A 26,671-nucleotide genomic window follows, 5' to 3' on the forward strand; every position below is an offset into this window, starting at 1 on the left:
ACCTTTTACTGTCAATTTCAGTTTCAGCGCTGAATGACCTCATAGTCCCAGCGCTTGGCCTTTAGCCTAAATTCCATATTCAATTCAATCCTTGCGCATGCGCAGTTGTGCAAAAGATGGCTTTGGTAAGAATTCGCCTGATTATGCTTTAGAAAGACGAATCGCCTAACAGATGCTCATGATTGCACCTGCCTGTACTAGTTGCAGTGCAGATAAACAAAGGAACAGAGAAACTTGCATTGGTGCACGTGATTATACAAAGAATTGTCCCAGAATTTCCCTGCTTAAAATGATAGTGCACTTAAATTTGCCTAAAACTGGAGAGAGATGAATACGAAAACGTGCACACACGGAAACGTACATGTAATAAAAGAAACTTGAATTTACCAACGTGCATGACAAATACTGACAAGCAGAGGGTGTATATGGATACATGTATGATAATCGTACATGATTACGATTGTTAATAAGGAAAATACATGTGAATACTCTGGCAAATGAATACACGACAAGCAGACAATGCATATGAATACAGCCATGTATAAAAATCGTACATGAATACAATTGTTAATAAGGAAAATACACGTGAATACTTTGTCACATAAATACACGACAAACGGACAATGCATATGAATACAGCCATGTATGGTAATCGTACATGAATACAATTGTTAATATGGAAAATACATGTGAATACTGTGGCACATGAATACACGACAAACAGACAATGCATATGAATACAGCCATGTATAAAAATCGTACATGAATACAATTGTTAATATGGAAAATACATGTGAATACTGTGGCACATGAATACACGACAAACAGACAATACATATAAATACAGCCATGTATGGTAATCGTACATGAATACAATTGTTAATAAGGAAAATACATGTGAATACGGAAAAGAAGCAGCACATGAATACCCCCGCACGTGGAAATGGCACGCAAATGTGCCAGGCACATGCCTCAATGTGGCGTGGACTGATCCCACATGCATGGGCATTATTCAAATGATAGAGGAAATTAGATTATATTTCACGCTAAATCTCTTCTCTCACTCTCTCTCTCTCCCCTCTCTCCTGGAGGAGAAGAGAGAAATGGAAGAAACTGTGGAAAAGGAATGGAAGAATATATGATAGGAAGAGAAAGAAAGATTGGACAGGAGTCAAGCTGACTAAAAGAATAAAGCAAATCGGTGAAAAGAGTAAAATAGAGGAATGAGAAAGAAAATAAGAAAAGAGTAAAAATCGATAATAATGTAAAAGAGAAATGCCAAAAAAAAGAGAAGTTGTCGCCAGTTATTCAGTTATTACATTAATGATCGAAATGAAAAGATAGTAAAATAGATTGATATTAAGGAAAGCCAAATAGGAATTTGTAATATGAAGGAGAAAGAAACACTTTAATGTCCAAGGAGTTGAAATTGACTGAGATTAAGCAGCCTTCAAAAATCGACCAGATAATAATAATAATAATAATAATAATAATAATAATAATAATAATAATAATAATAATAATAATAAATTTTATCTCAGCTCAGGGCCATATTCATGGAACATACAAAGTAGAGACGCTACACACATCTAGGTACATGAGATAACTCGATAAAAAATGGTGGCGATAGGATTTGATAACTTGAAAAAGATATATTAGAAAAAACTACTTATGTTTTTGCTCCTAATACATATACGAGTATTCTACGTGGAATAAGTTCCTCGTTGGGCGAGTCGGTAGAGTTGTGGGCTAGCACTCGCTAGGCCCGAGTTCGAGTCTCCGGCCGGCTAATGAAGAATTAGAGGAATTTATTTCTGGTGATAGAAATTAATTTCTCGGTATAATGTGGTTCGGATTTCACAATAAGCTGTAGGTCCCGTTGCTAGGTAACCAGTTGGTTCTTAGCCACGTAAAATAAGTCTAATCCTTCGGGCCAGCCCTAGGAGAGCTGTTAATCAGCTCAGTGGTCTGGTAAAACTAAGGTATACTTACTTTTCTACGTGGAATAGACTCCATTTAGACTAGCCGTCTTCCAGCCCGGGCGAGGCTGTCCTATCATAGGCCGTATTCAAGTACACAGAGTAAAGGTATACCTTAATCCAAAATTTGGGACACTATGTAGCGTCTTTAGGGTTGGGGCTTGATGTCTCGACCCTCTCTTATATTACCGCCATTTTTTACTCTGTTAGTATATACAGAAGTAAAATCGTAAAGAAAAGTATACACTAAGGTAAACATGAGTGAAGTTTAGACAGAAATAATATATATCTGCGAAGGGAATAAATTAACATAACTACCAAGAAAAGTCACCATGGAAGCTGCATACTAAAATGAAACAAAAACAGTAAGTTAAATTTTTTTTTTTTTGAGTAAAAAAATATTGTCAAGTACTGTATAAAGAAAAAAAAATCTCGGAGAAGAAACTTAGAACAAGTTAAGCATTTTCTTTTTTGCGTAAAGAAAATATTGTCAAGCACTGTATAAAAAAAAGTCTCAGTGAAGAAACGCTGAACGAGTTAAGAATTTTTTTGCGTAAAGAAAATATTTTAAAGTACTATACAAAAAAAAAAATGGCTCTGTGAGGAAACGCAGATGTTGTCTGAAACGAGTCATGAAAACTGTAAGCTAAAGCAAAACAAAATCAACAAGTTACGTATTTTAGTACAGAAAATATTGTCAAGTACTGTATAAAGAAAAAAGAAGAAAAAAAAAGTCTCGCTGAAGAAACAGGCTAAAACGAAACAAGACATCAAGTTGAGAATTATTTTTTTGCGTAAATATTATGTCAAGTAAATATTGTCAAGAAAATAGTGTCAAGTATTGCATAAAGAAAAAAATGTCTCGATGAAGCAATAGCTAGTTAAAACAAATTAAGACAAGTTAAAATTTTTTTGCGGGAAGAAAACATGGTCAAGTACTACATAAAGAAAATAAAAAGTCTCGGCGTGAAGAAAAGCATTGTCTGAAACGAGCAGTGGAAACTGTAAACTAAAGCAAAGCAAAATCAGCAAGTTACGTTATTTTCATAAAGAAAATAGCGTCAAGGACTGTATAAAGAAAAAAAAATCTCGGTGACGAAACAGAAACCTATTTTTCTGCGTAAAGAAAATATTATAAACGACTGTATAAAAAAAAAAAAAGAAAAACGTCTTGGTGAAGAAAAGCAGACCTTGTCTGAAAAGAGTAAGGAGAACTGAGAACTAAAACGAAGCAAAAGACTGTAGTTGCGTATTTTGCATAAAGAAAATATCATCAAGAATTGTAAAAATAAAAAAAAAACTCTCAATGAAGAAACGCAGAACAGGGTAAATTTTATTTTTGGCAGAAGGGAAATATTGTCAAATACCGTATAAAGAAAACAAAAATAAAAATAAAAGTCTCGGTGAAGAAAAGCAGATGTTGTCTGAAAAGAGCAATGAATGATTCGTGGACAAGCTCGAACATTCGAGGTTGTGGACACTCGGATGAAAACCGTCAGTCATTTTCGAAACAGAGGGTCTTCTGCTGCAGAAGTACCAAGGCTTTGGAATTTTAGCCGGTTTGTGTAAGGTTTTTGTGCTTATTTTTTTATGTGTTGAGTTCTAATGGTATTTGATGGAATCGTTTGTCTGGTTTGTTGAACTGATAAGTTTAATAACACACAGACACGGATATATATATACACAGACACACACACACACACACATATATATATATATATATATATATATGTATATATATATATATATATATGTGTATATATATGTATATGTATGTGTGGTGTGTGTTATGAACCTGTAGTTTTTTTAATAATAGAGGAACATAATCTTAGTACTATGACTGTCCGGCAAATGTATCAGTTATAGAATGATGACTGATATACTGTATGTTTGCATTGTTTGTTGCAAGCCAGAAAACGTTCATCGAAATGTCAGTTAGGGCAGGTCACTAACTAGCATCTCTCTCTCTCTCTCTCTCTCTCTCTCTCTCTCTCTGCTTGTGCTTGTGTGTGAGTGTGTGTGTTTGTTTATGCAAGATGTACATGTGAATATGTGAGCTAAATACTTGATTTTCTTTCACCCTCCCTTTCCCGCAGCCTCTCTCTCTCTCTCTCTCTCTCTCTCTCTCTCTCTCTCTCTCTCTCTCTCTCTCTCTCTCTCTCTGTACGTTTATGTAAGATTTTCGTGTGAAGATGTGAGCTAAATACTTGATTTTCTTTCACCCTCCTTTTCCTGCACCCTTCTCTCTCTCTCTCTCTCTCTCTCTCTCTCTCTCTCTCTCTGCCTGCGTTTCGGTACACTGTGCAATTCATGTTACTGCTCACATCCCTAATATTGTTCTTGGTAATGAGACTATTTTTTTTCTTCTTCTTCTTGTGAGATATGATCTGTGTAATGGAGATGTTGTCACTCACTTCTGAAATTCCCTAATTATTGTTTCTCAAAACACACTCAGCAGTTCTCTGTGCGGCTGACTCATCATTCCGGCAGTTTCATGTCAGTTTGTGCATATGTGTGCGTTCGTGTGTGTGTGTGTGTATGTGGGAATTTAATTCGTTTTTAGTTTTCTGTAAAAGAAAACTATTGAGATGTCTATTTGTCTGACCGTCAGCACTTTTTTCTCTCCGCTCTCAGATCTTAAAAACTACTTAGGCTAGAGGGCTGAAAGTTGGTATGTTGATCATCTACCTTCCAGTCATCAAACACACCCAATTCCAGCCCTCTAGCCTCAGTAGTTTTTTTTTTTTTATTTTAGGTTAAAGTTAGCCTTGATCATGCGTCTGGCACCGCTATAGTTGTCAACAACACAGGCCACGACCGGGCCGTGGCTGAAATTTTCATGGGCCGCGGCTGAGAGTTTCATGGGTCGTGGCTGAGAGCTTCATTGGCCGTGGCCCGGCCGTGGCTGAGAGCATCATGGACCGTGGCTGAGAGTTTCATTGGCCGCGGCTGAGAGTTTCGTTGGCCGCTGCTGAAAGTTTCATGGGCCGCGGCTGAGAGCCTCATGGTCCGTGGCTGAGAGTTTCATATAGCATTATGCGCTGTACAGAAAACTCGTCTGCTCCGAAGAAACTTCGGCGCATTTTTTACGTTTGTTGACGTTGATCATGCTTTATATGATTTCTTTCAACTTTTCCTTCACAGTGCCATATATTGTTAATATTTTATTTTTTTTATTTCTCCTTTGCCTTCTCAATCCCATATACTGTCGATATTTTCTTACGATTTTATTGTTAATGAATCTCGTGATGCATCTGTTTACTAAAATTTCATTTGTGAGATCTGTCGTCGACACAATGGGATCAATTAATCCGTCTTATAATCTTTCATGTTTAAAAGTTAGATGTTTCTTTCCGGATTGCCGCTTGCATGTGACGCCTGTGGTATGCTTCTTGCTAATGAATCCCTGATGTGATCCTACAGAAGTGTATGAAAATATGGCAGAGTAATTTTTATAATGTATATTTTGATGCCATATTAGGGAATTTTTCTTTAAAGAAAAATGATCAAACCCAGAATTCTCTTGCATACGTGAACATGCAAAGAAATGCTAAGTCGATATTAACTACAAAGATTTTATAATCATAGGCCGAACTCCTAACGACCAACAACTAGCAATTTTAGAATCGCGTTTTATTAAACAACTTGTCCCCCAAAACTAAATACTCAGACCACCTCAACACCTCTATACCTCTCGTGAGTTCACGTCGAAGCTGAACCTGACCCGGACTGTCACTCGGTCGATGCCTTCAGCACCACTTGGTAAATAAACACTCTTCCTTTTTAATGTACTAATAGCTTTATGTTATAATTTCATGTTATGTTATTCAGGAGTCTGTTTTTTTTAATATCTGTTTCTTTCATTATGTAGCTTTGAAAATGGGACTAAATGTCTTGAAACGTCAGGAGCTAAATAAGTACTCAGGAAGGAATAAAGAAGTGTCCTTCTCCTCGCACCAAATTGCTATATATATATATATATATATATATATATATATATATATATATATATATATATATATATATATATATATATAAATATATATATATATATATATATATATATATATATATATATATATATATATATATATATATATATATATATATATATATAAATTTCTGACTCACGTCGGGATCATCTCTCAGGTGGATGTACCCATGGGCCATACAAGTCTAAAAGAAGTTGGAACCTGAGAGCAACTGCACCCAAGGAATTACCTGGGCAAGCTAACTGCTTGCATACCAGCGAGTTTTCCCCAACTTCCCGACTCATGACCCAATAGACAACGTGAGTCAGAAATTTATTTCTGTTCCACACGTGATTGTGTGTTGATGATTTCTATATTATATATATATATATATATTATATATATTTATTTATATATATATATATATATTCCTGTATATATGTACATGTATATTTATGTATATATACACTTTTATTGTATTACATTCATACACATATTAATTAATGTGTATATTCTTATAAATGTTTGTATTTTTTTTGTCAAAAATCCCATTCCCGGTGGCCGTCCATCACATGTCAGTCATCTTTTTATTCCTTCAAAGTTTCGGGAAATCCTTTTGCCTCAATTTATCTCTCGGGGATAACGAACCGTCTCTTCTCTTTCTCTCTCTCTCTCTCTCTCTCTCTCTCTCTCTCTCTCTCTCTCCTCGCAGGTAATTCGTTTCACGTCTTCGTTATTTTTCAGAAACACTATGCGAAGCAATTTGTTCCTTATGTGAAGAATAACTGGATGGGTATTTTTCACTTTTGAAGAAGAGAGAGAGAGAGAGAGAGAGAGAGAGAGAGAGAGAGAGAGAGAGAGAGAGAGAGAGAGAGAGAGGTTTGGTTACTGCATCTTCATTTTTTCGATCGTTTTTTTGATAAAGTTTTGGTTTTGGAAATTGAAGGTTGGTTATAATCATTATCATTTTCAGTAATGCGGCTAGTCCCACTTGGAAAGATAATTGCTGTTGGTTCTTTATTTAAGAAAACTGTCAAATGAACAATCATAACCAGAGAACAATTGAGAAGTACCGAATCAACTCTGATTTGCATTCTCTATCGTCTTCGTAGGTGTTTAAAAATAAGCAAAAACTAAATTTAGGCAGACCAAATTCCTCTCCTGGTCATCCCTATCGCCATCTCACAGTATGCTTAATAATAATAATAATAATAATAATAATAATAATAATAATAATAATAATAATAATAATAATAATAATAATAATTATTATTATTATTATTATTATTATTATTATTATTATTATTATCACCCATTTTTCGAAAGGAGCATCTACCTTGAATAATAATAATAATAATAATAATAATAATAATAATAATAATAATAATAATAATAATAATAATAATAATAATAATAATAATTGGCTACATCACATTCTCCTGAACTTGGTGCACTGGAACTCAATTCGAGAGACATAGCATAAATGAAAATATATCCAGCATGTGAAGGGCATTATACCCAAAATTTTATTTAGTGCCCAACAAGATGATTCCAGTAATAACAAAATAGTATAAGAAATAGTACAGAGGTAGTTGTAGTATTAAAAATTATGCTTTTTTTAAGCAGTTTTACTATTAGCAACAACAATGAATTTAACAGTAATGCCTACGATAAGATCTTAGTAGTTGCACAGACACAGTTGGCATTAACATGTGAAACCTACGTCCTTTTACTACACCCTTTTATTTTACTTGACTTCTGTGTTTGTCTGTCTGTTTGGGTCAAAACTTGCAACCGATTTTTGACCCACATCTACCGAACCGATTTCGCCCAGATTTGGTATACATGTTCAGAGTCGGTGACAATGCAATATTACAAAAGAGAAAAAAGAATAACATTAAATACTATTGCAATTTTATCGTTGTGTAGTATGCAGAAACTCCTAGCCAAGAGATTCTGGTTTCATGGGCGTTAAACATGCCGTGTTAGGACCGTAGATTCGTACACTTTCGTAAAGATCGTGCAGACTAGCGTGGATGGGGCTTTGCAATCGGTTCAGTCACTCGATGATGCAAGCACTGCTTCAGCTGTCAAACTAAAAAATGACAAATGAAAGTAATGAAAAAATTTTAAAACCACGCTTTTATTTCAAAATACACCAAAAAGTATAAAACAAAACTTTCTGTGATCCACAACATTAATGGTTACTTAAGCCTAAGCATAAGAGCGTGGGTCGCCTATTTGCCTAATCTTGCATTCTTTTCTCTGCTTTCCTCAAAAACCCTGGTATGCACGACGTTTGAGCTTACTTATGCCAAAACGTAAAATCGTGGGCCGCTTACCCTAACTTGCATACAGTTCTATACCGACACGTGTTGTAATGTATTGTATTGAAAACGTACTTTTGATGCAATTTGCATATACAGACGTAGGTAAAGAAAGAGCGTTATGGATGCAAAATTACACGTCAGTAATGCGAATTGTCAAGCAGTTTCTAACAATGTGTATAGCCTACTTTTAATGGTTCTTGAGGAGGCTTACCAGGTATGGAACCAAATTACATGCAAGTCTTTGATATCAATCACTTTACCGCCTTCAATGCTTTACAGACCTCTTCAGGTCTGAACCAACTTGCATCATTACCAGGTAACACAGCGAGATTTAATCCCACATATCCGTGCTGTGAAATCTTGTTTTCGGAAACTTCTCAATTTAAATATGCCTGTATAGAATTGTATGGGAGTTAGGAGAGTACGCTCCCCATGCTTTTATGTAAGGCACAAGTAACTATTAATATTGTGGTTCACAGAAAGTTTTATTTTATACTTTTTGGTGCATTTTGAAATAAAAGCGTGGTTTGAACATTTATTTTTAAATTTTATTGATGCTCGGGGTACAATGTAACACCGGCATGTAAAGTCACATGTTTTTGGTGCTTAGCTAATATGTTGTAGCGAAGGCGCGAGTAAGAGGCAGCGTCTACAAACTTACTCATTTATTCAAAACAACAACAAAAAGGTTAAGGTCTCTTGCGGGCGGAAATGTAGTGTCTGACACGAGGCGAACAAAATATAGAACTTAATATACTGTCAACTGTGTTTGTTCGAGAATGGAGAATGGTACAGAATTTTATTTACAAGTTGCTAACAGAGTTCTGATAAATATATCTGGAAAGCTGACATTGTATTGCCTCTCTTAGGAATGATACATTATGTCGGCTGTGTTTCTTATACGCGTGTGCTTAGCGCGTATGCCCAGAGATGCTTGTTGTGAGGAGCGGATGCCCATAGGGTATGAGTTCAGACGGCAAGGTAAGATGGACGATTGTGTAGGTCCGTGTGGGACCCTTCAATGTAATGATGTGGCATATTAATACTTTGTCTGTCGATATGATTATACGGACTGTATAACATGATAAGCTTTGCTTTACAAAGTTGAAAGAATACTGATGACAACGTCTGGACGTGTGGCGTTTTTCTGTAAATGTAGTGAAAGGTTATCATCTATTGGTCGAAGACCTCTGGTTCGACCACGTCATAAGTTTACAAAGAAAGCTTGGATAAATGACATGGGGATTACAAGGGAAAAAATATGTACCTGGAATCCAACACAGTTGAAGAATTAGTAGATCTACCAATGGATTGGGCTCAACAGCTCAGGAGCAGGGACAGGGCAATTAAAAGATTAAACAAATAAGGTGACTAACCACCAAAAAAAGTTATAAAAATACAACTCAGTAATTCTCATTTTGGTAAACAATCAAAATTTTTACAAGGTGAACATTTAAAAAAATTATTAAACAAACGAATACATAGAAAATATGTATAAGGTAACTAATTTGTAATTAAGTCAGTGATTTTGTCTTTTAGGTGTAATCAAGTTTTGTATACTGTACCACAGAAACAAGCAAAGTGTAGAAATGTTTTGATGTTATTTCGCCTATTTACAAATACAGTGATTCAAATAATACATGCCAGGGCTAAGGTTAAAATTACAACTGGAAGTAAGCTGTATAATAGCAGATTCTAAATGATGTTTGGACTGCCCCTGTTTTTATATTGGCCAATCTAGCAAGGATTTAGATGTACGGATTAAACAATATAAGTATTCTGTCAAAACTGAGCAAACATCCAATAATATGTTCATTCACTTAAGTGAAAATTCTCACAGGATAAACTGGACTGAAAGTTCAGTGATTTACAGCTTACTTCCAGCTGTAATTTTAACCTTAGCCCTGGCATGTATTATTTGGACCCCTATATTTGTAAAATGTTCAAGAATGACCTAAAAGAGACTGGCGAGTCCTGGGGGCTTTTGGGCCTCATCTTTGAAGTTCTTGGGCCCTCTCCAGGCCTGCTTCCCCAGCCTGGCAGGGTACCTGCCTTCCTCCGAGGAAGCAGCCTCTGGGTCAGACCCTTCCCTTCAAAACTGTCCTCAAGAGACTGGTGAGCCTTGAGGGCTTTTGGGCCCCATCCTTGAAGTTCTTGGGCTCTCAAAAGGCCCGTTTCCCCAGCCTGGCAGGATACCTGCCATCCTCAAAGAAGTAGCCTCTGGGTCGGACTCTTCCCTTCAAGACTGCCCTCAAGAGACTGGCGAGCCTTGGGGTCTTTTGGTCCTCATCCTTGAAGTTCTTGGGCCCTCCCCAGGCCTGCTTCCAAATCCTGGCAGGATACCTGCCTTCCTCCGAGGGAGCAGCCTCCGGGTCGGACCCTTGCCTTCAAGGCTGCCCTCAAGAGACTGGCAAGCCTTGGGGGTTTTTGGGCCTCATCCTTGAAGACCTTGGGCCCTCTCCAGGCCTGCTTCCCCAGCCTGGCAGGATACCTGCCTTCCTCCTAGGGAACAGCCTCTCGGTCGGACCCTTCCCTTCAAGGCTGCCCTCAAGAGACTGGCGAGCCTTGAGGGCTTTTGGGCCTCATCCTTGAAGTTCTTGGGCCCTCCCCAGACCCGCTTCCCAAGCCTGGCAGGATACCCGCCTTCCTGTGAAGAAGCAGCCTCTGGGTCAGACCCTTCCCTTCAAGGCTGCCCTCAAGAGACTGGTGAGCCTTGAGGGCTTTTAGGCCTTATCCTTTAAGTTCTTGGACCCTCTCCAGGCCTGCTTTCCCAGCCTGGCAGGATACGTGCCTTCCTTCGAGGGAGCAGCCTCTGGGTTGGACCCTTCCCTTCAAGGCTGCCCGCAAGAGACTGGCGAGCCTTTAGGGTTTTGGGCCTCATCCTTGACGTTCTTGGGCCCTCTCGAGGCCCGCTTCTCCAGCCTGGCAGGATACCTGCCTTCCTCTGAGGAAGCAGCCTCTGGGTCAGACCCTTCCCGTCAAGGCTGCCCTCAAGAGACTGGCGAGTCTTGCTGGCTTTTAGGCGTCATCCTTGAAGTTCTTGGGCCCTCTCCAAGCCCGCTTCCCCAGCCTGGCAGAATACCTGCCTTCCTCAGAGGAAGCAGCCTCTGGGTCGGACCCTTCCCTTTAAGGCTGCCCTCAAGAGACTGGCGAGCCTTGGGGCTTTTGGGCCTCAACCTTGAAGTTCTTGGGCCCTCTCCAGGCCTGCTTCCCCAGCCTGGAAGGGTACCTGCCTTCCTCCAAGGAAGCAGCCTCAGGGTCGGACCCTTCCCTTCAAGACTGCCCTCAAGACATTGGCTAACCTTTAGGGCTTTTGGGTCTCTTCCTTGAAGTTCTTGGGCTCTCTCGAGGCCTGCTTCCCCAGCCTGGCAGGAGACCTGCTTTCCTTCAAGGAAGCAGCCTCTGGGTCAGACCCTTCTCTTCAAGGCTGCCCTCAAGAGACTGGCGAGCCTTGAGGGCTTTTGGGCCTCATCCTTGAAGTTCTTGGGCCCTCTCCAGGCCTGCTTCCCCAGCCTGACAGGATACCTGCCTTCCTCTGAGGAAGCAGCCTCATGGTCAGACCCTTCCCTTCAGGACTGCCCTCAAGAGATTGGGTAGCCTTTAGGGCTTTTAGGCCCCATCCTTGTAGTTCTTGGACCCTCTCCAGGCCCACTTCCCCAGCCTGACAGGAGACCTGCCTTCCTCTGAGGAAGCAGCCTCTAGGTCGGACCCTTCACTTCATCCTTGAAGTTCTTGGGCACTCTCCAAGCCAGCTTCCCCAGCCTGGCAGGATACCTGCCTTCCTCCATTGTCGTGATGCAGTTTTCAGTTTTCTTCTGGAAGCCCTCTTTCAGATTATTTATCTTCTTTTAAATGATCTGCCTTGATATCCAAGTCCCTTCCACATTCTCTTTGCTTTCTCTTACCCTGCTTTTCGGAAGCCCCAGAAGTCTCCTGAATTCGTAGTAGCATTCAGAATTTCCAGAAGCCTTCGGAATTCCCAGATTCCCTACTGTCACCCTGGGTAGGACAAGATCCTCTCCAAAATGATATATATATATATATATATATATATATATATATATATATATATATATATATATATATATATATATATATATATATATATATATATATATATATATATATATATATATATATATATATATATATATATATATATATATATATATATATATATATATATATATATATATATATATATATATATATATATATATATATATATATATATATATATATATATATATATATATATATATATATATACATATATATATATACATATATATATATATATATATATATATATATATATATATATATATATATATATATATATATTATATATATATACGAATAAAAAGGCCCATAAAACACTATTTGAACGTTTCAATCATATATTTCAGGCATTTCTTTCTGTGCCCCTGTTCACTGGTAAACAAGGGCACAGAAGGAAGTGCCTGAAACATATGGTTGCAAGGTTCAAATACAGTTTTATGGGCCTATTATCTTCATACTATACTGTTGCATTACAGTAAAAGACATTCATAAGAATAAGTTTATTAGCTCTACTACCTCAGAAATAAGTCTATAGGTCTATTTTGTTTCCATTATTTGAATTTTCTTTGAAAGGTTATAAATTTTGTTATTTGTTTCCTTCAGTTACTGAAATGCTAAATATCTTATACGAAAGTTGGAACTTCTTCGTTGATAATTAGCTAATAGACTATGTAATGATTCTTTGTTTATTCAATGAATGACCTTCCTTTGTATGTTTCTATGATTTTTTCCAACACTATAATAATTTTTTTTTCATTGCAAGTAATATTTCTGAATTGTAAATTTCAAATGATTACTCCTTTTTTCTTTGTATCTGACAGTTGCCATCAATAATAAAAAAATATATATATATATATATATATATATATATATATATATATATATATATATATATATATATATAAAATATATATATGTATATATATACATATATATATGTATATATATTTATATATATTTTTATTATTGGTGACAACTGTCAGACGCAAAGAAAAAAGGAGTCATCATTTGAAATTTGCAATTCAGAAATATTACTTGCAATGAAAAAAATTTATTATAGAGTTGGAAAAAATCATAGAAACATAGATACAGATATTTGTATAAACAGGTAATAAACAGAATAATAAATGAAAATAATGTTCAAAAATTTCAAACCAAGCTTTTATTTCAAAATCCACCTAAAAGTATAAAATAAAACTTTCTGTGATCCACAATATTATGGTTTCTTGCGCCTAAAAGAAAATTATTGGGCCCGTATTTCCCTAACTTCCATACAATTCTATACAGACATATTTGAATTGAGGATTTCCCGAAAGCAAGATTTCACAGAAGGGTGTGTGGGATTAAATCTCGCTGTGTGCTTAGTGATGATGTAAGTTGGCTCAGACCTGGAGAGGTCTGTGAAAGCATTGAAGGCGGTAAAAAAGTAAGTATACCTAGTTTAACCAGACCACTGAGCTGATTAACAGCTCTCCTAGGGCTGGCCCGAAGGATTAGATTTATTTTACGTGGCTAAGAACCACTTGGTTACCTAGCAACGGGACCTACAGCTTATTGTGGAATTCGAACCACATTGTAGCGAGAAATGAATTTCCATTGCCAGAAATAAATTCCTCTTATTCTTCATTGGCCTGTCGGAGATTCGAACGCGGGGCCAACAGAGTGGTAGGTGAGAACGGAAGTGATTGATGTCAAAGGCTTGCATGTTAATTTGGTTCCATACCTCGTAAGCTTCCTCAAGAACCACTAATAGTAGGCTATACACTTCATTGTTAGAAACTGCTTGACAATTCGCATTACTGACGTGAAATTTTGCATCCATAAAGCTTTTTATTTACCGATGTCTGTATATACACAGTGCATCAAAAATACGTTTTCAATACAATATAGTACAATACATGTCTGTATAGAATTGTATGCAAGTTAAGGTAAGCGGCCCACGATTTTACGTTTAGGCTCAAGTAAGCTCAAGCATCGTGCATACCAGAGAGTTTTTTGAAAGAAGCAAGGGAAAGAATGCAAGATTAGGCAAATAGGCGCCCCACGCATTTATGTTTTGGCGTACGTAACAATCAATATTGTGGATCACAGAAAGTTTCATTTTATACTTTTTGGTGCGTTTTGAAATCAAAACGTGGCTTTAACATTTTGTTTTAATTAGTTTTACGCATCAGTTAATTTCATTTCAGTCGTTTTCTAGACGAGCAGAAGTGAATGCTGTTTGTCTTTTCATGTTTTGGTTGTTGGGGCGGGTAGGTGCTCCCTGTTGTTATTGACAGAACCGCAAGGGCCACTTGAAAACGCCCGAAAGCTTTCTGCTCGCGCGGGCGTGTATGTGTTTTCGTGTCCCTGTTGTAGTTATTCATTCTATATTTTTTAATGTATGGGCAGGTAAATTCGACACCTGTATTCTTGAATTTATGAACAAGTAAATTGGAAACCTATATTCTTGGATTTATGAACAAGTGAATTGGAAACCTATATTCTTGAATTTATGAACAAGTAAATTGGAAACCTATATTCTTGAATTTATGAACAAGTAAATTGGAAATTTATGTTCCTAAATTTATGAACAAATATAATTGGAAACCTATATTCTTGAATTTATGAACAAGTAAATTGGAAACCTATATTCTTGAATTTATGATCAAGTACATTCTAAACCTATATTCTTGAATTTATGAAGAAATAAATTGGAAACATATTTTTGAATGTAGGAACAAGTGAATTCGATAGTCTATAATTGAACAAGTAAATTCAACAGTCAGTAGTTGTTTTAGTTCATATAACATTCATTGCAATTTAGGGTTCATACATATTATGAAATTCTGACCTCCGGGCATGATTCGAACCCGGGCGTCAGAATTTCTTCATGTGGAACTTAGGTCATGTAGTGACAAGTTGTCCGAAAATTTAGAAGAGATCGAAAAGTTATATATATATATATATATATATATATATATATATATATATATATATATATATATATATATATATATATATATATATATATATATATATATATATATATATATATATATATATATATATATATATATATATATATAGAGAGAGAGAGAGAGAGAGAGAGAGAGAGAGAATCACGGCGCAGCAAAGGAATCCGGCGTAAACATTACGGTAGGTATGTGACCCAAATTACTGAAACGAGCGAATTCGTCAAAGAGAATGTGACGCGAATCATTTTAGTTAAATCATGGAATACATCGGTAAATGCTCACGGGCACATAATGCATGTACGTTGAGCGATAACGAGGTTTCTCTCTCTCTCTCTCTCTCTCTCTCTCTCTCTCTCTCTCTCTCTCTCTCTCTTTTTTACGTCGACGGAGCAAACAAATTGCGTCCAGTATTTTGGAAACGGGCGGGGGGCCCTTTGCTTGCATTTCTCACAAAAGAGTTATTATAGCTTGCAACTTTCATTTAACCTCCTCCCCATTCCCCCCCCTTCTCCCCCCCCCCAGGGGGTGGTTATTTGCGTAGCGTCACTTATCTGTCCTAGTTCACCTCCCATTTTTGCGTGGGGGGGGGCTGGGGAAGGGAATGGAGAGAGGCCGGGCTTTGCGTTTTTGGCACCCTGCTAAATATATTATTTACATTGCATTTGGTATCCATTATGGAATCGGCCCCCACCGACGCAAATGGTGGTGGCTTTGCAAACTTTGCCTTCAACGATTTCCCTCCTCCTCCTCCTCCTCCTCCTCCCCCTCCTCCTCCTCCTCCTCCTCCTCCTCCTCCTCCTCCTCCTCCTCCCTACCGTTTCCTCCTCCTCCTCCTCCTCCTCCTCCTCCTCCTCCTCCTCCTCCTCCTCCTCCTCCTCCTCCTCCTCATCCCTGCTCCTCCTCCTCTTCCTCCTTCCTTTTCTCTCCCGTTCCCTTTCCTCCTCCTCCTCCTCCTCCTCCTCCTCCTCCTCCTCCTCCTCCTCCTCCTCCTCCTCCTCCTCCTCCTCCTCCTCTCCCATCCCACCCGGGAAAAACGTTCAAAGCGAACGGCGCCTTTGAAATAGTTTTAGAAAACAGGAAACATACACACAATTATACAGTTGGTGATAGCTGGCAAAGTTCGGGGTCACCGGACGAACTCACGCCCGCCCTGCAAATGCAGGAACATATTTAAATGAATGTGTGTGTATATATACATATATGTGTATTTATACATATATATATATTTGTGAATGTTCTGGTTTGCATGCATATTCAGGCATGCAGTTGCAATATATTTATATTCTCTTTATCAAATTACACACACACAGACACACACATATATGTATATGTGTGTGTGTGTGTAATATATAAATATATGTATACATGCACACATACATATATATCTATATATATATTTATATATATACATACATATATATTGTATATATGAATGTAAAATATTTCCTGTTAAAACAGAATTCCATCTAGTAAAATGAGCCCATAAAAACACCAAAAGGGTAGAAATTATTATAGCGATATATTTCGAAGACAACTGTCTTCCTCAACTGTCAGGTGAGGAAGACAGTTGTCTTCGAAATATAACGCTCTAATAATTTCTACCCTTTTGGTGTTTTTATGGGCTCATTTTACTAGATGGAATTCTGTTTTAACAGAAAATATTTTACAGTCATATATACAATATATACTGTATGTGTGTATATATATATATGTATATATATGTGTATATATATGTGTGTGTGTGTATGTATGTATGTATGTGTTCCAGTCCGTAAAGTCACTTAAAAATTTGAGGATTTATTTTATTTGTTATATATCGTATATCTTTTCATACGATATACTTAATAAACGAATAGATTTTTTGTTGTTCTTCTGAAAATGGCACCGTGGAACTAATTTATTTTGGTACTTGGATTGATAATGTTTTCCAACGTTAATATTTGACGCACAATTCGAGTCACGGTGAACACTATTAATTAAACCATGAAGGAGTCTTCATATCTGCTTGGTGGTAATGAAGTCTGGTGCTTTTCAACACTTACGTATTTCTAAGATGTAATAAGATTACAACAAGTGTTGAGTTCCATATCATGTTTCTTGTTGTCATTGTGCACCTCATGCGGTGCACTGTAGGCATTACTTAAGGCTCTTTGCAGCGTCCCTTCGGCCCCTACCTGCAGCCCCTTTCATGCCTTTTAATGTACCTCCGTTCATATTCTCTTTCTTCCATCTTACTTTCCTCAACCCTCTCCTAACAATTGATTTGTTGTGCAGTTGCGAGGTTTCCTCCTGGTACACCTTTCAAACCTTTTTAATGTCTATTTCCTTTTCAGCGCTGAATGACCCTCATAGGTCCCAGGGCTTGGCCTTTGATCCAAATTCTATATTCTCTTCTATTCAAAACCTGTTCTTGTGGTCATTTTCTTTTTAGCAGTTCATTATCTTCAAAGTGACCTTTTTTTGTTGATAACGAGTCTTTGCTTCTTGTTTTAACTATTTTTAATGTCTGCAGTTGGGTTTTTCAGTTGCGTGACTTTGTAACTGTCACTGTAGAGAAATTCGTCATTGTGTTCATCTGTCTAATTGCCTTATCATTGAATTTATCATTATAACTGCCATCTGTTCTTAACATTATAACTGCCATCTGTTCTTAGGTGTTTTGTTTTCGTTTCAGTGTCATTATAAATAAAGCTGTAAATAAAGTATACCTTAGTTTAACCAGACCACTGAGCTGATTAACAGCTCTCCGAGGGCTGGCCCGAAGGATTAGATTTTATTTTACGTGGCTAAGAACCAATTGGTTACCTAGCAACGGGACCTACAGCTTATTGTGGAATCCGAACCACATTGTAGCGAGAAATGAATTTCTATCGCCAGAAATAAATTCCTCTAATTCTTTATTGGCCTGTCGGAGATTCGAACCTGGTGCCAGCAGAGTGCTAGCTGAGAACGATACCCACCCGCCCAGTGAGGAACTAAAATTTTTATTCTTCAGCTTGTTCTCTCTTTTCACTTTCTTATCATTGTGCTTGAAGTCTCTTCTTTTGTGCGCTCTTAATTAGTTCCCAATGATTGACAGCATCAGTGCTGAAGTCGGGGACGTAGGCTGTTGTGACGCCAGTTACTGAAAGTAATAAATAAACAGATGAATATATCAATAGCATTGTTGTTATAATAGCGTGAGTTCTCTTGTTTTTGTTCTATTTTGTGATCCATGTAATTTTATTTTTAAAAATCTTGTGTCCTCTTTTCGTTATTTCCTCGACTCCGTATCATTGTAGTTAAATACGTTCTTGCACTGACGTTCTTTTATCTCAGTTCCACATCATTGTAGCTTTCATTGTCGTCATCGTAATTACGGTGATAACAATGAACGAACGTTGTTTGAACGAAGTGACGTCACGACCACAACCTGCAATATCTCTAGCTGCATTTCAGGTATAAGAATCATGAATGAATGAACGCTTCGCCCAAGAGAGAGAGAGAGAGAGAGAGAGAGAGAGAGAGAGAGAGAGAGATTGCAATCCCACAATGCATTTCGTTGACGTTGCATTGTTAGTTAATAAGTATCAGCCCTGGCATATCCCGTTGCATCGACAATGGGTAGTCCAGATGCATTGTTGCTGAATTGTATGACTTTGGAGGACAGTCTCCTCCCCTCCCCTCCCCTACCCTCCCCTCCCCTACCCTACCCTACCCCCTCCCCCCACCCGCCAACCCACCCATTCTCCCACTGTACTCCCTCCACGCTCTTGCATCCATTTTTTTGCTATTCCTTAAGCCCAGGGCTCTCGGAATCTGTTACGATTCTTTCTTCTACTGTGACAGGGTCTGCCGGGGCTGGGGTGGGAGAGTGAGAAAGTTGTGAGAAATTTGTGTGAGAGTTGTGAGAAAGTTGTGTGAGAGTTGTGAGAAAGGTGTGTGAGATTGTGAGAGAGTCGTGTGTGAGGTATGATAAAGTTGTGTGAGAGTTGTGAGGAAGTCACGCGAGAGTTGTAAGAAAGTCGTGTGAGAGTTGTGAGAAAGTTGTGTGAGAGTTGTGAGGAAGTCACGCGAGAGTTGTAAGAAAGTCGTGTGAGAGTTGTGAGAAAGTTGTGTGAGAGTTGTGGGAGAGATGTGAGGACGTCGCGTGAGAGTTGTGAGAAAGGTGTGTGAAAGTTGTGAGAAAGTTGAGAGTTGTAAGAAAGTCGTGTGAGAGTTGTGAGAAAGTCGTGTGAGAGTTGTAAGCAAGTCGTGTGAGAGTTGTAAGAAAGTCGTGTGAGAGTTGTGGGAAAGCAGTGTGAGAGTTGTGGGAAAGCAGTGTGAGAGATGTGAGAAAGTTGTGAGAAAGTTGAGAGTTACGCATATACACGAGGACACACATACACCCACACACATATACAACACACACACACTACCTAAGATAAATAACACTTATTAATCATGAGAGAAAACAAACCACATCTATGCGTTGTATATTTGTGTATTTCTTTAATCTAAGTGACTCTTTTGGGATGTTCAGCTAACTCCCTCTGTGACATTTCTAAGGTCTGAAAAGGAAACATTGGAGAACATGTTCGACTTATGATAAACATGAATATTCTTACTATTATCACGTCCCGTGATTTGCTATGTCAGCGTTAAATATGGTTTGTTTCCTTAATTAACCAAGGAGAGATTTTCTCCTTATGTATTGCTAAATAAATGTTAAATTATAATAAAGGTTAAATTCTATCATTTTTGTTTCGTAATGTGATGAGGTATTTGATATCAAAATTCCTCGTTTGAAGAAAATGGCCCACTATTCTTTTCCAGAGACAGTACACAAGATATATTTGACGTATTTTTATATATTTTGTGAACGGTGTATTTTATTGAACCATTGGGTTGACTGGAAGATAGAAGATAGAATTTAGGCCAAGGGCCAAGCGCTGGGACCTGTGAGGTCATTCAGTGCTGAAAGGGAAATTTGGAGTAGAAAGGTTTGAAAGGTGTAACGAGGAAAACCTCGCATTTAAACTATGAAACATTTGATAGGATGGGGTGGAAAGAAAAATATAAGAAAGAGAATATGAAAGAGGTACAGTAAAAGGAATGAAAGGGGTTGCAGCTAGGGGCCGGAGGGACGCTGCAAAGAACCGTAAGTAATGCCTACAGTGCACCACATGAGGTTGCACTAACTTTAAAGGTTGGGAGGTTATTTCACCAATTCCAGTGATCGTCTCAAGATTTTTGCACTAAGAAAATGAAAAGTATAAAATTCTCCGAAATTTCTTCGGCGCAATCGAGTTTTCTATATAGCGTATAATCAAGGCCACCGAAAATAGATCTATTTTTTGGTGGTCTCGGTATATTGCTGTATGAGCCGCGGCCCATAAAACTTTAACCACGGCCCGGTGGTGGCCTGTCGTCCTATATCGTTGCCAGAAGCAAAGTTATGGCTAACTTTAACCTTAAATAAAATAAAAACCACTGAGGCTAAAGGGCTGCAATTTGGTATGTTTGATGATTGGAGGGTGGATGATCAACACACCAATTTGCAGCCCTCTAGCCTCAGTAGTTTTTAAGATCTGAGGGCGACAAGAAAAAGTGCAGACGGACAGACAAAACCGGCACTGTAGTTATCTTTTACAGAAAACTAAAAATGAGGAATATGATTTTTTTATCACATATGCACTACTCCCTGATGAAGACATCTGCATATATTCATAAGAGTGTCGACATTATATATATATATATATATATATATATATATATATATATATATATATATATATATATATATATATATATATATATATATATATATATATATATATATAATTAATTTTTTTTTATCACATCACCGTGATTCATATACAAGCATTAAGCTACAAACGTCCTCTAATATCCAATTCGCTCTACCTCGGAAATAATATATTTTCATATATGTTAACTGAAGGAATTTTTCAGTTGATAATAAGTTCTTCGTCCGTGGGCTCGAACCACCGAAAATTTATTATTTCCGAGGTAGAGCAAATTGGATATTAAAGGACGTTTGTAGCGTAGTGCTTATATATATATATATATATATATATATATATATATATATATATATATATATATATATATATATATATATATAAATATATATATAACATATAATATATAATATATAATATATAATATATATATATATATATATATATATATATATATATATATATATATATATATATATATATATATATATATATATATATATATATATACAGTATGTATATGGAAACATCTCCACAATGAAAACAAACATATCTACTTTGAGAACAGATACGGCGAGTGGCTGTACATATGTCTGGATTTGGGGAGTTCTTAGTCTGTGTAGCGGGGTTGTCGTGGGGCTGAGGAAGAGGGCGTGGGGGGAGGGAGGGAGGGAGGGAGTGAATGAGGGAGTAGCATAGAGAGACGTTAACACAGAGAAAGCTCTTTAGTTGGTTTGGGCGTGTGTAACGAGGCACATACGTTAGTCGTATTAATAACCCTGTGGAACGCAGAGTGCGCCGTTATTAATCCTTATGAAGTTTATCTTCCTTTCCTCCTCCTCCTCCTCCTCCTCTTCTTCTTTCTCCTCCTCCTCCTCCTCCTCCTCTTCTTCTTTTTCCTCCTCCTCTTCTTTCTCCTTCTCCTCCTCTTTCTGTTCATCCTCCTCCTCCTCCTCTTCTTCCTCCTTCTCTTCCTCTTTCTGTTCATCCTCCTCCTCCTTATCTTCTTCCTCCTTCTCTTCCTTTTCATCCTCCTCCTCCTTCTCTTCCTTTTCATCCTCCTCCTTCTTCTCCTTCTCCATCTCCTCCTCTTCTTTTTCCTCCTCCTCCTCCTCTTCTTTTTCCTTTTCCTCTTCTTTCCCCTCCTCCTCCTCCTCCTCCACCTTCTCCTCCTCCTCCTCCTCCTCCTCCTCCTCCTCCTCCTCCTCCTCCTCCTCCTCCTCCTCAATTCCCTCACCTTCCTCATCCTCAATGCGTTCCACCTTCTTCTTCCTTTCCTCTGCTCTCCTTCCTCGTCCCCAATTCGTCCTTGCCATCTCTCTCTCTCTCTCTCTCTCTCTCTCTCTCTCTCTCTCTCTCTCTCTCTCCCTTTCTTTCTTTTCCCCCTGAAACATATGGCACAATCTTTTAATTGCACTTTGCTCTTGGGGATTAATCTGCTTTAATTTCCTCTGATGATCCTGATTTTGGGCTGGGGTGGATATTTTTCGGGATTTTTGGCGGCCCCGTCTCATGGAATTTTCGCTTTTATCACTTCGGTGATGCTGACCTGACGTTGCAGTCCTATGATGATGATAATAATAATAATAATAATAATAATAATAATAATAATAATAATAATAATAAGAAGAAGAAGAAGAAGAAGAAGAAGAAGAAGAAGAAGAAGAAGAAGAAGAAGAAGAAGAAGAGGCATATTTTTGCTATTTAGTAATAATGCTAATTATTATTATTATTATTATTATTATTATTATTATTATTATTATTATTATCTTGGAGACATCTTTAAAAAACTTCACTGTCAAACGAAGATGCAAAACTTAATTTTCTTTCCCCTTTTTATGATTGTAACCAGCAAAATATTTCTGTTTCAGAAAAATGCTCTTAGAAGTAGACCAGAATGTTTAATTCTAACATTTCTTTTCCTTCTCCTTCCAGGAAGTGAATGTGCCCCAGCGTTGAACATCCGGGGAATAATATGTTGATTAGAAACAAATAAGCAAAATGTTAGAAAGCTCTTTGCCTTAAAAGAGGGTGATTCAGAAATTAAGAAATTTTAACTCAGTTTCAGTAAGGTAAACATATACGTGAGACCCAAACATACATACACACAAACCACTTACAAAAGAGTGCACACACCCACGGACAGACACACAGACACAAGCACACAAACAAACAGACAAACGCACACACAAAAAGGCCACACCACATGTCAAGAAATGTATTTCATTTACCGCGACACATCAGCTGATGATGGCTCCGTTGCCATGGAAACGAGGTCGAAACGTCAATCCATCCATTATCATTAAAGCAGGAAAAAGGGATCAACAGTCAGCCATATGCGGCCATTAGATACTCACAGTTTATTTGGTGACTGATTTAAAAAAAAAAAAAAAAAAAAAAAGAAAAGAAAAGAAAAAAGGGAAAGTTTTCGTCATTCGGGAAATAGAGAGTTGCCATCACCACAAAACTAATTCTGGAATGATGAGAAGATCACCGGCCTCCCACCGCTGCTTCGTCCTATGCGTAGCGGTACTTCTTTGTCTCCTCCGTCCAGCTACCGCAGGTGAGTACCGAAGGCAAAAAAAGCTCGTTCCGTTTTCTTCTGAGAGTCCTCTTTTTTTTTTTTTTATCTTTCTCCCTCGCGAGGGAATCATTTTCTAGTATACTGTGTTCGCTTGCATATGTATATATTATATTCATATATATTTTTTCTGACGGTCCTCTTTTTATCTTTCTCTCTCATTTTCTAGTATACATGGGAATCATTTTATAGTATACTATGATCACATGTATATCTACATATATATATATATATATATATATATATATATATATATATATATATATATATATATATATATATATATATATATATATATATATCTTCCTTTTCAGGCAGTGCAGAAGCTGAAATAGATATTTAACTTGAAGAAAATACATTAGAATTCACGGTTATTAAAAAAAAAAAAAACAGTGATACAAGACGCATTCGTTAGCTGTAGGTTTCAATTTCTAAGAAGCTTTTGCCATTTTTTTTTACGAAGTGCCTTCCCAACATACTCTGAGGAGGCCCTGTAAATAGAGGCTCTGTAAATAGAGGCCCTGTAAAAGAGGCTCTGTAAATAGAGCGAAAGCTTCTTAGCACTTACTATTTACAGCTGCGGATTTTCAGTGCACAATAAATATTCAACCTTTGACGTTGTGACTCCACTTCTACGAAAAGAAGCGATCAAGTAGTCAGTGAATTCTCTCTCATTTTGTTAAGGATTAGGTCCTTTTCTGTTGAAGTGTGTGTGTGTGTGTGTGAGAGAGAGAGAGAGAGAGAGAGAGAGTCTGTTCACGTATCCGGCGTGGCACTTTCCACCAGGGAGCTAATGTGATCTATTTATCATTGGTGCTCCCTGCTAATTGCTCACTTTTCAACCCTAACTATGGTTAACGAGATGGTAACGACCCAGTTTACAGTTGGAAGAACACACCTCACCCCTTACCCCGCCTTTCCTCTCTCGAAAAGAGTTTTTTAATGGACCTGTGTTATTTGTCTCCACTGAAATCGAGTCTCTCTCTCTCTCTCTCTCTCTCTCTCTCTCTCTCTCTCTCTCTCTCTCTTTCTCTCTCTCTCTCTGTGTGTGTGAATCGTAAGTTTTATCTCTTTCTTCTAATGCGTGTTTTTGTATGAGTTGCCGAGAGATTCATTTTGCTCATCATTCCAGACTTCTTTTGGGCTAAAGTACAGTTTTATTTTGCAGCTTCTGGAAAATAGAATATGGGTCATGTCAAGATTAGCGAACCCAACATCTGCATGTCAAGAACAGCGAACCCATTGATCCCCATGTAAAGAATGGCCAACCCTTTCCGGTCCGAACTCCAATTCCACATGAGGGCTAGTACTAAACACGGCGAAAAACATTGATTCATCTAAACTGTTTCGCCGTGTTTAGTACTATCCGCTGGGTGGTCAAATGTATTTCGCCTTGTTTAGTACTAGCCCCTGGGGGATCAAGTGTCTGGTTCCGAAGTGTTCATGTCTAGAACAGCGAACCCGATTATTCCCATGTAAAGAATAACGAACCCAATAATCTTCTTGTAAAGAATAGCGAACCCTGCTGCGATATGGGTTCGCTAATCTTGACATGATCCTAGAATATTATTTATTTGTCGTTTTTGCAAATACGATTTTTTTTCATCGTGGCGATCGCCGTGCCTGTACCAAGACGTCAGTTTCATTTCTCCGAAACTGAACATCGTTTGACAAGTTCCGAGCAGCGAGCAAAAAGGATAAAAGCTGGTATGTTTACTTTGCGCCGACGAAGTTTAGCGAGGCAAATTTCGTTTCATCTCTTGAACTCGGAGTTGGAGAGAGAGGAGAAGAAGAAGAAGAAGAAAAACACGAGAGTCATGGCTGGAAACAGCTGATTATATCGTTAGGGAAGGAAGAAAGAAAAAATAATTGGCTAGAGGTTTCCGAGACAGTTCGTCAAGTTTGTGAAAAAGAAAAAGACGAATATCAGCAGAAGAACAGGAGGAAATTGAGAAACTGAATGTTATCGATAGTTGTACTTAAATGAATACCTCATTTAGTACTGCACTTGTAGTTGCCAGTTTAGATTTTCACGACGCCGGGTAACATTAAATCAAGCTAAAAAGGATTAGGATAAGGCGTCAGGAGTAATTATGCTGCCTAAGGGCTGGTGGATATCTTCCGCAAAGTAAATTCTCGACCTGAGCCAAGAATAATTAACCCCTAGTTGTTAATCAGCATCCAGTAAAAGGAGTTACTCATTCCTAGCTGAGGGGCCATTCATGGAGGGGATAATACCGTCAGTGCACCTCACGTGGTGCACTGTAGGCATAACTAAAGCGTATTTGCGACGTCCCTTCGGCTCCTAGCAACATCCAGTTTTCAGCCTTTTACTGTGCCTGGATTACCGCTTCCTGTTTTCAGTCTTGCTGTACAACCTCTCTAATTGGTACTGCACAGTACATCTGCATAATTTTCTTCCAGTTCCACCTTTAGATATTTATACTTTATTTCCTTTGTTTACTGAATCTCTTTGTCTTGCTGTCCAACCACTCCAACTCACTCATTTTGCTGTCTTATGCGCTGAATGGCTGAAAGGGTCCCAGTGCTTGGCTTGACAGCCTCGGTTTCGTAAATCAGTTACTTGAGGGTTTGCAGAAAGCGGCTGCTCAGGCCCTGTGCAGTTTGAAGGAAACAACTGCTCAAGCCCTGTGCAGTTTGAAGAAAGCAGCTGCTCAAGCCCTGTACAGTTTGAAGAAAGCACCTCCTCAAGTCCTGTGCAGTTTGAAGAAAGCAGCTGTTCAAGCCCTGTGCAGTTTGAAGACCAGCTGCTCAAGCCCTGTGTAATTTGAAGAAAGCAGCTGCTCAAGCCCTGTACAGTTTGAAGAAAGCACCTCCTCAAGTCCTGTGCAGTTTGAAGAAAGCAGCTGTTCAAGCCCTGTGCAGTTTGAAGACCAGCTGCTCAAGCCCTGTGCAATTTGAAGAAAGTAGCTGCTCAAGCCCTGTACAGTTTGAAGAAGCAGCTGCACCCTGTGCAATTTGAAGAAATCAGCTGCTCAAGCCCTGTGGATTTTAAAGAAAGCAGCTGCTCAAGCCTGTGCAGTTTGAAGAAAGCAGCTGCTCAAGCCCTG

At 38.1% G+C, this 26,671-nt stretch overlaps 1 protein-coding gene across 6 annotated transcripts in view; it reads left to right on the top strand.

Annotated features, from left to right (window-relative positions):
- Window positions 1-26,671, top strand: part of LOC136825292 (neurotrimin-like) — a 1,287,566-nt gene that overhangs the window by 627,441 nt on the left and 633,454 nt on the right. For all 6 annotated transcript variants that reach the window (XM_067081391.1, XM_067081392.1, XM_067081393.1 and 3 more), the window contains one exon: window positions 22,955-23,582. In XM_067081391.1, the coding sequence (XP_066937492.1) occupies window positions 23,498-23,582 (85 nt within the window). In that variant the 5' untranslated portion in view covers window positions 22,955-23,497. The remainder of the gene's footprint in view (window positions 1-22,954; window positions 23,583-26,671) is intronic.

This window comes from Macrobrachium rosenbergii, chromosome 37, assembly GCF_040412425.1.
Source record: "Macrobrachium rosenbergii isolate ZJJX-2024 chromosome 37, ASM4041242v1, whole genome shotgun sequence".
NCBI lineage: Eukaryota > Metazoa > Arthropoda > Malacostraca > Decapoda > Palaemonidae > Macrobrachium > Macrobrachium rosenbergii.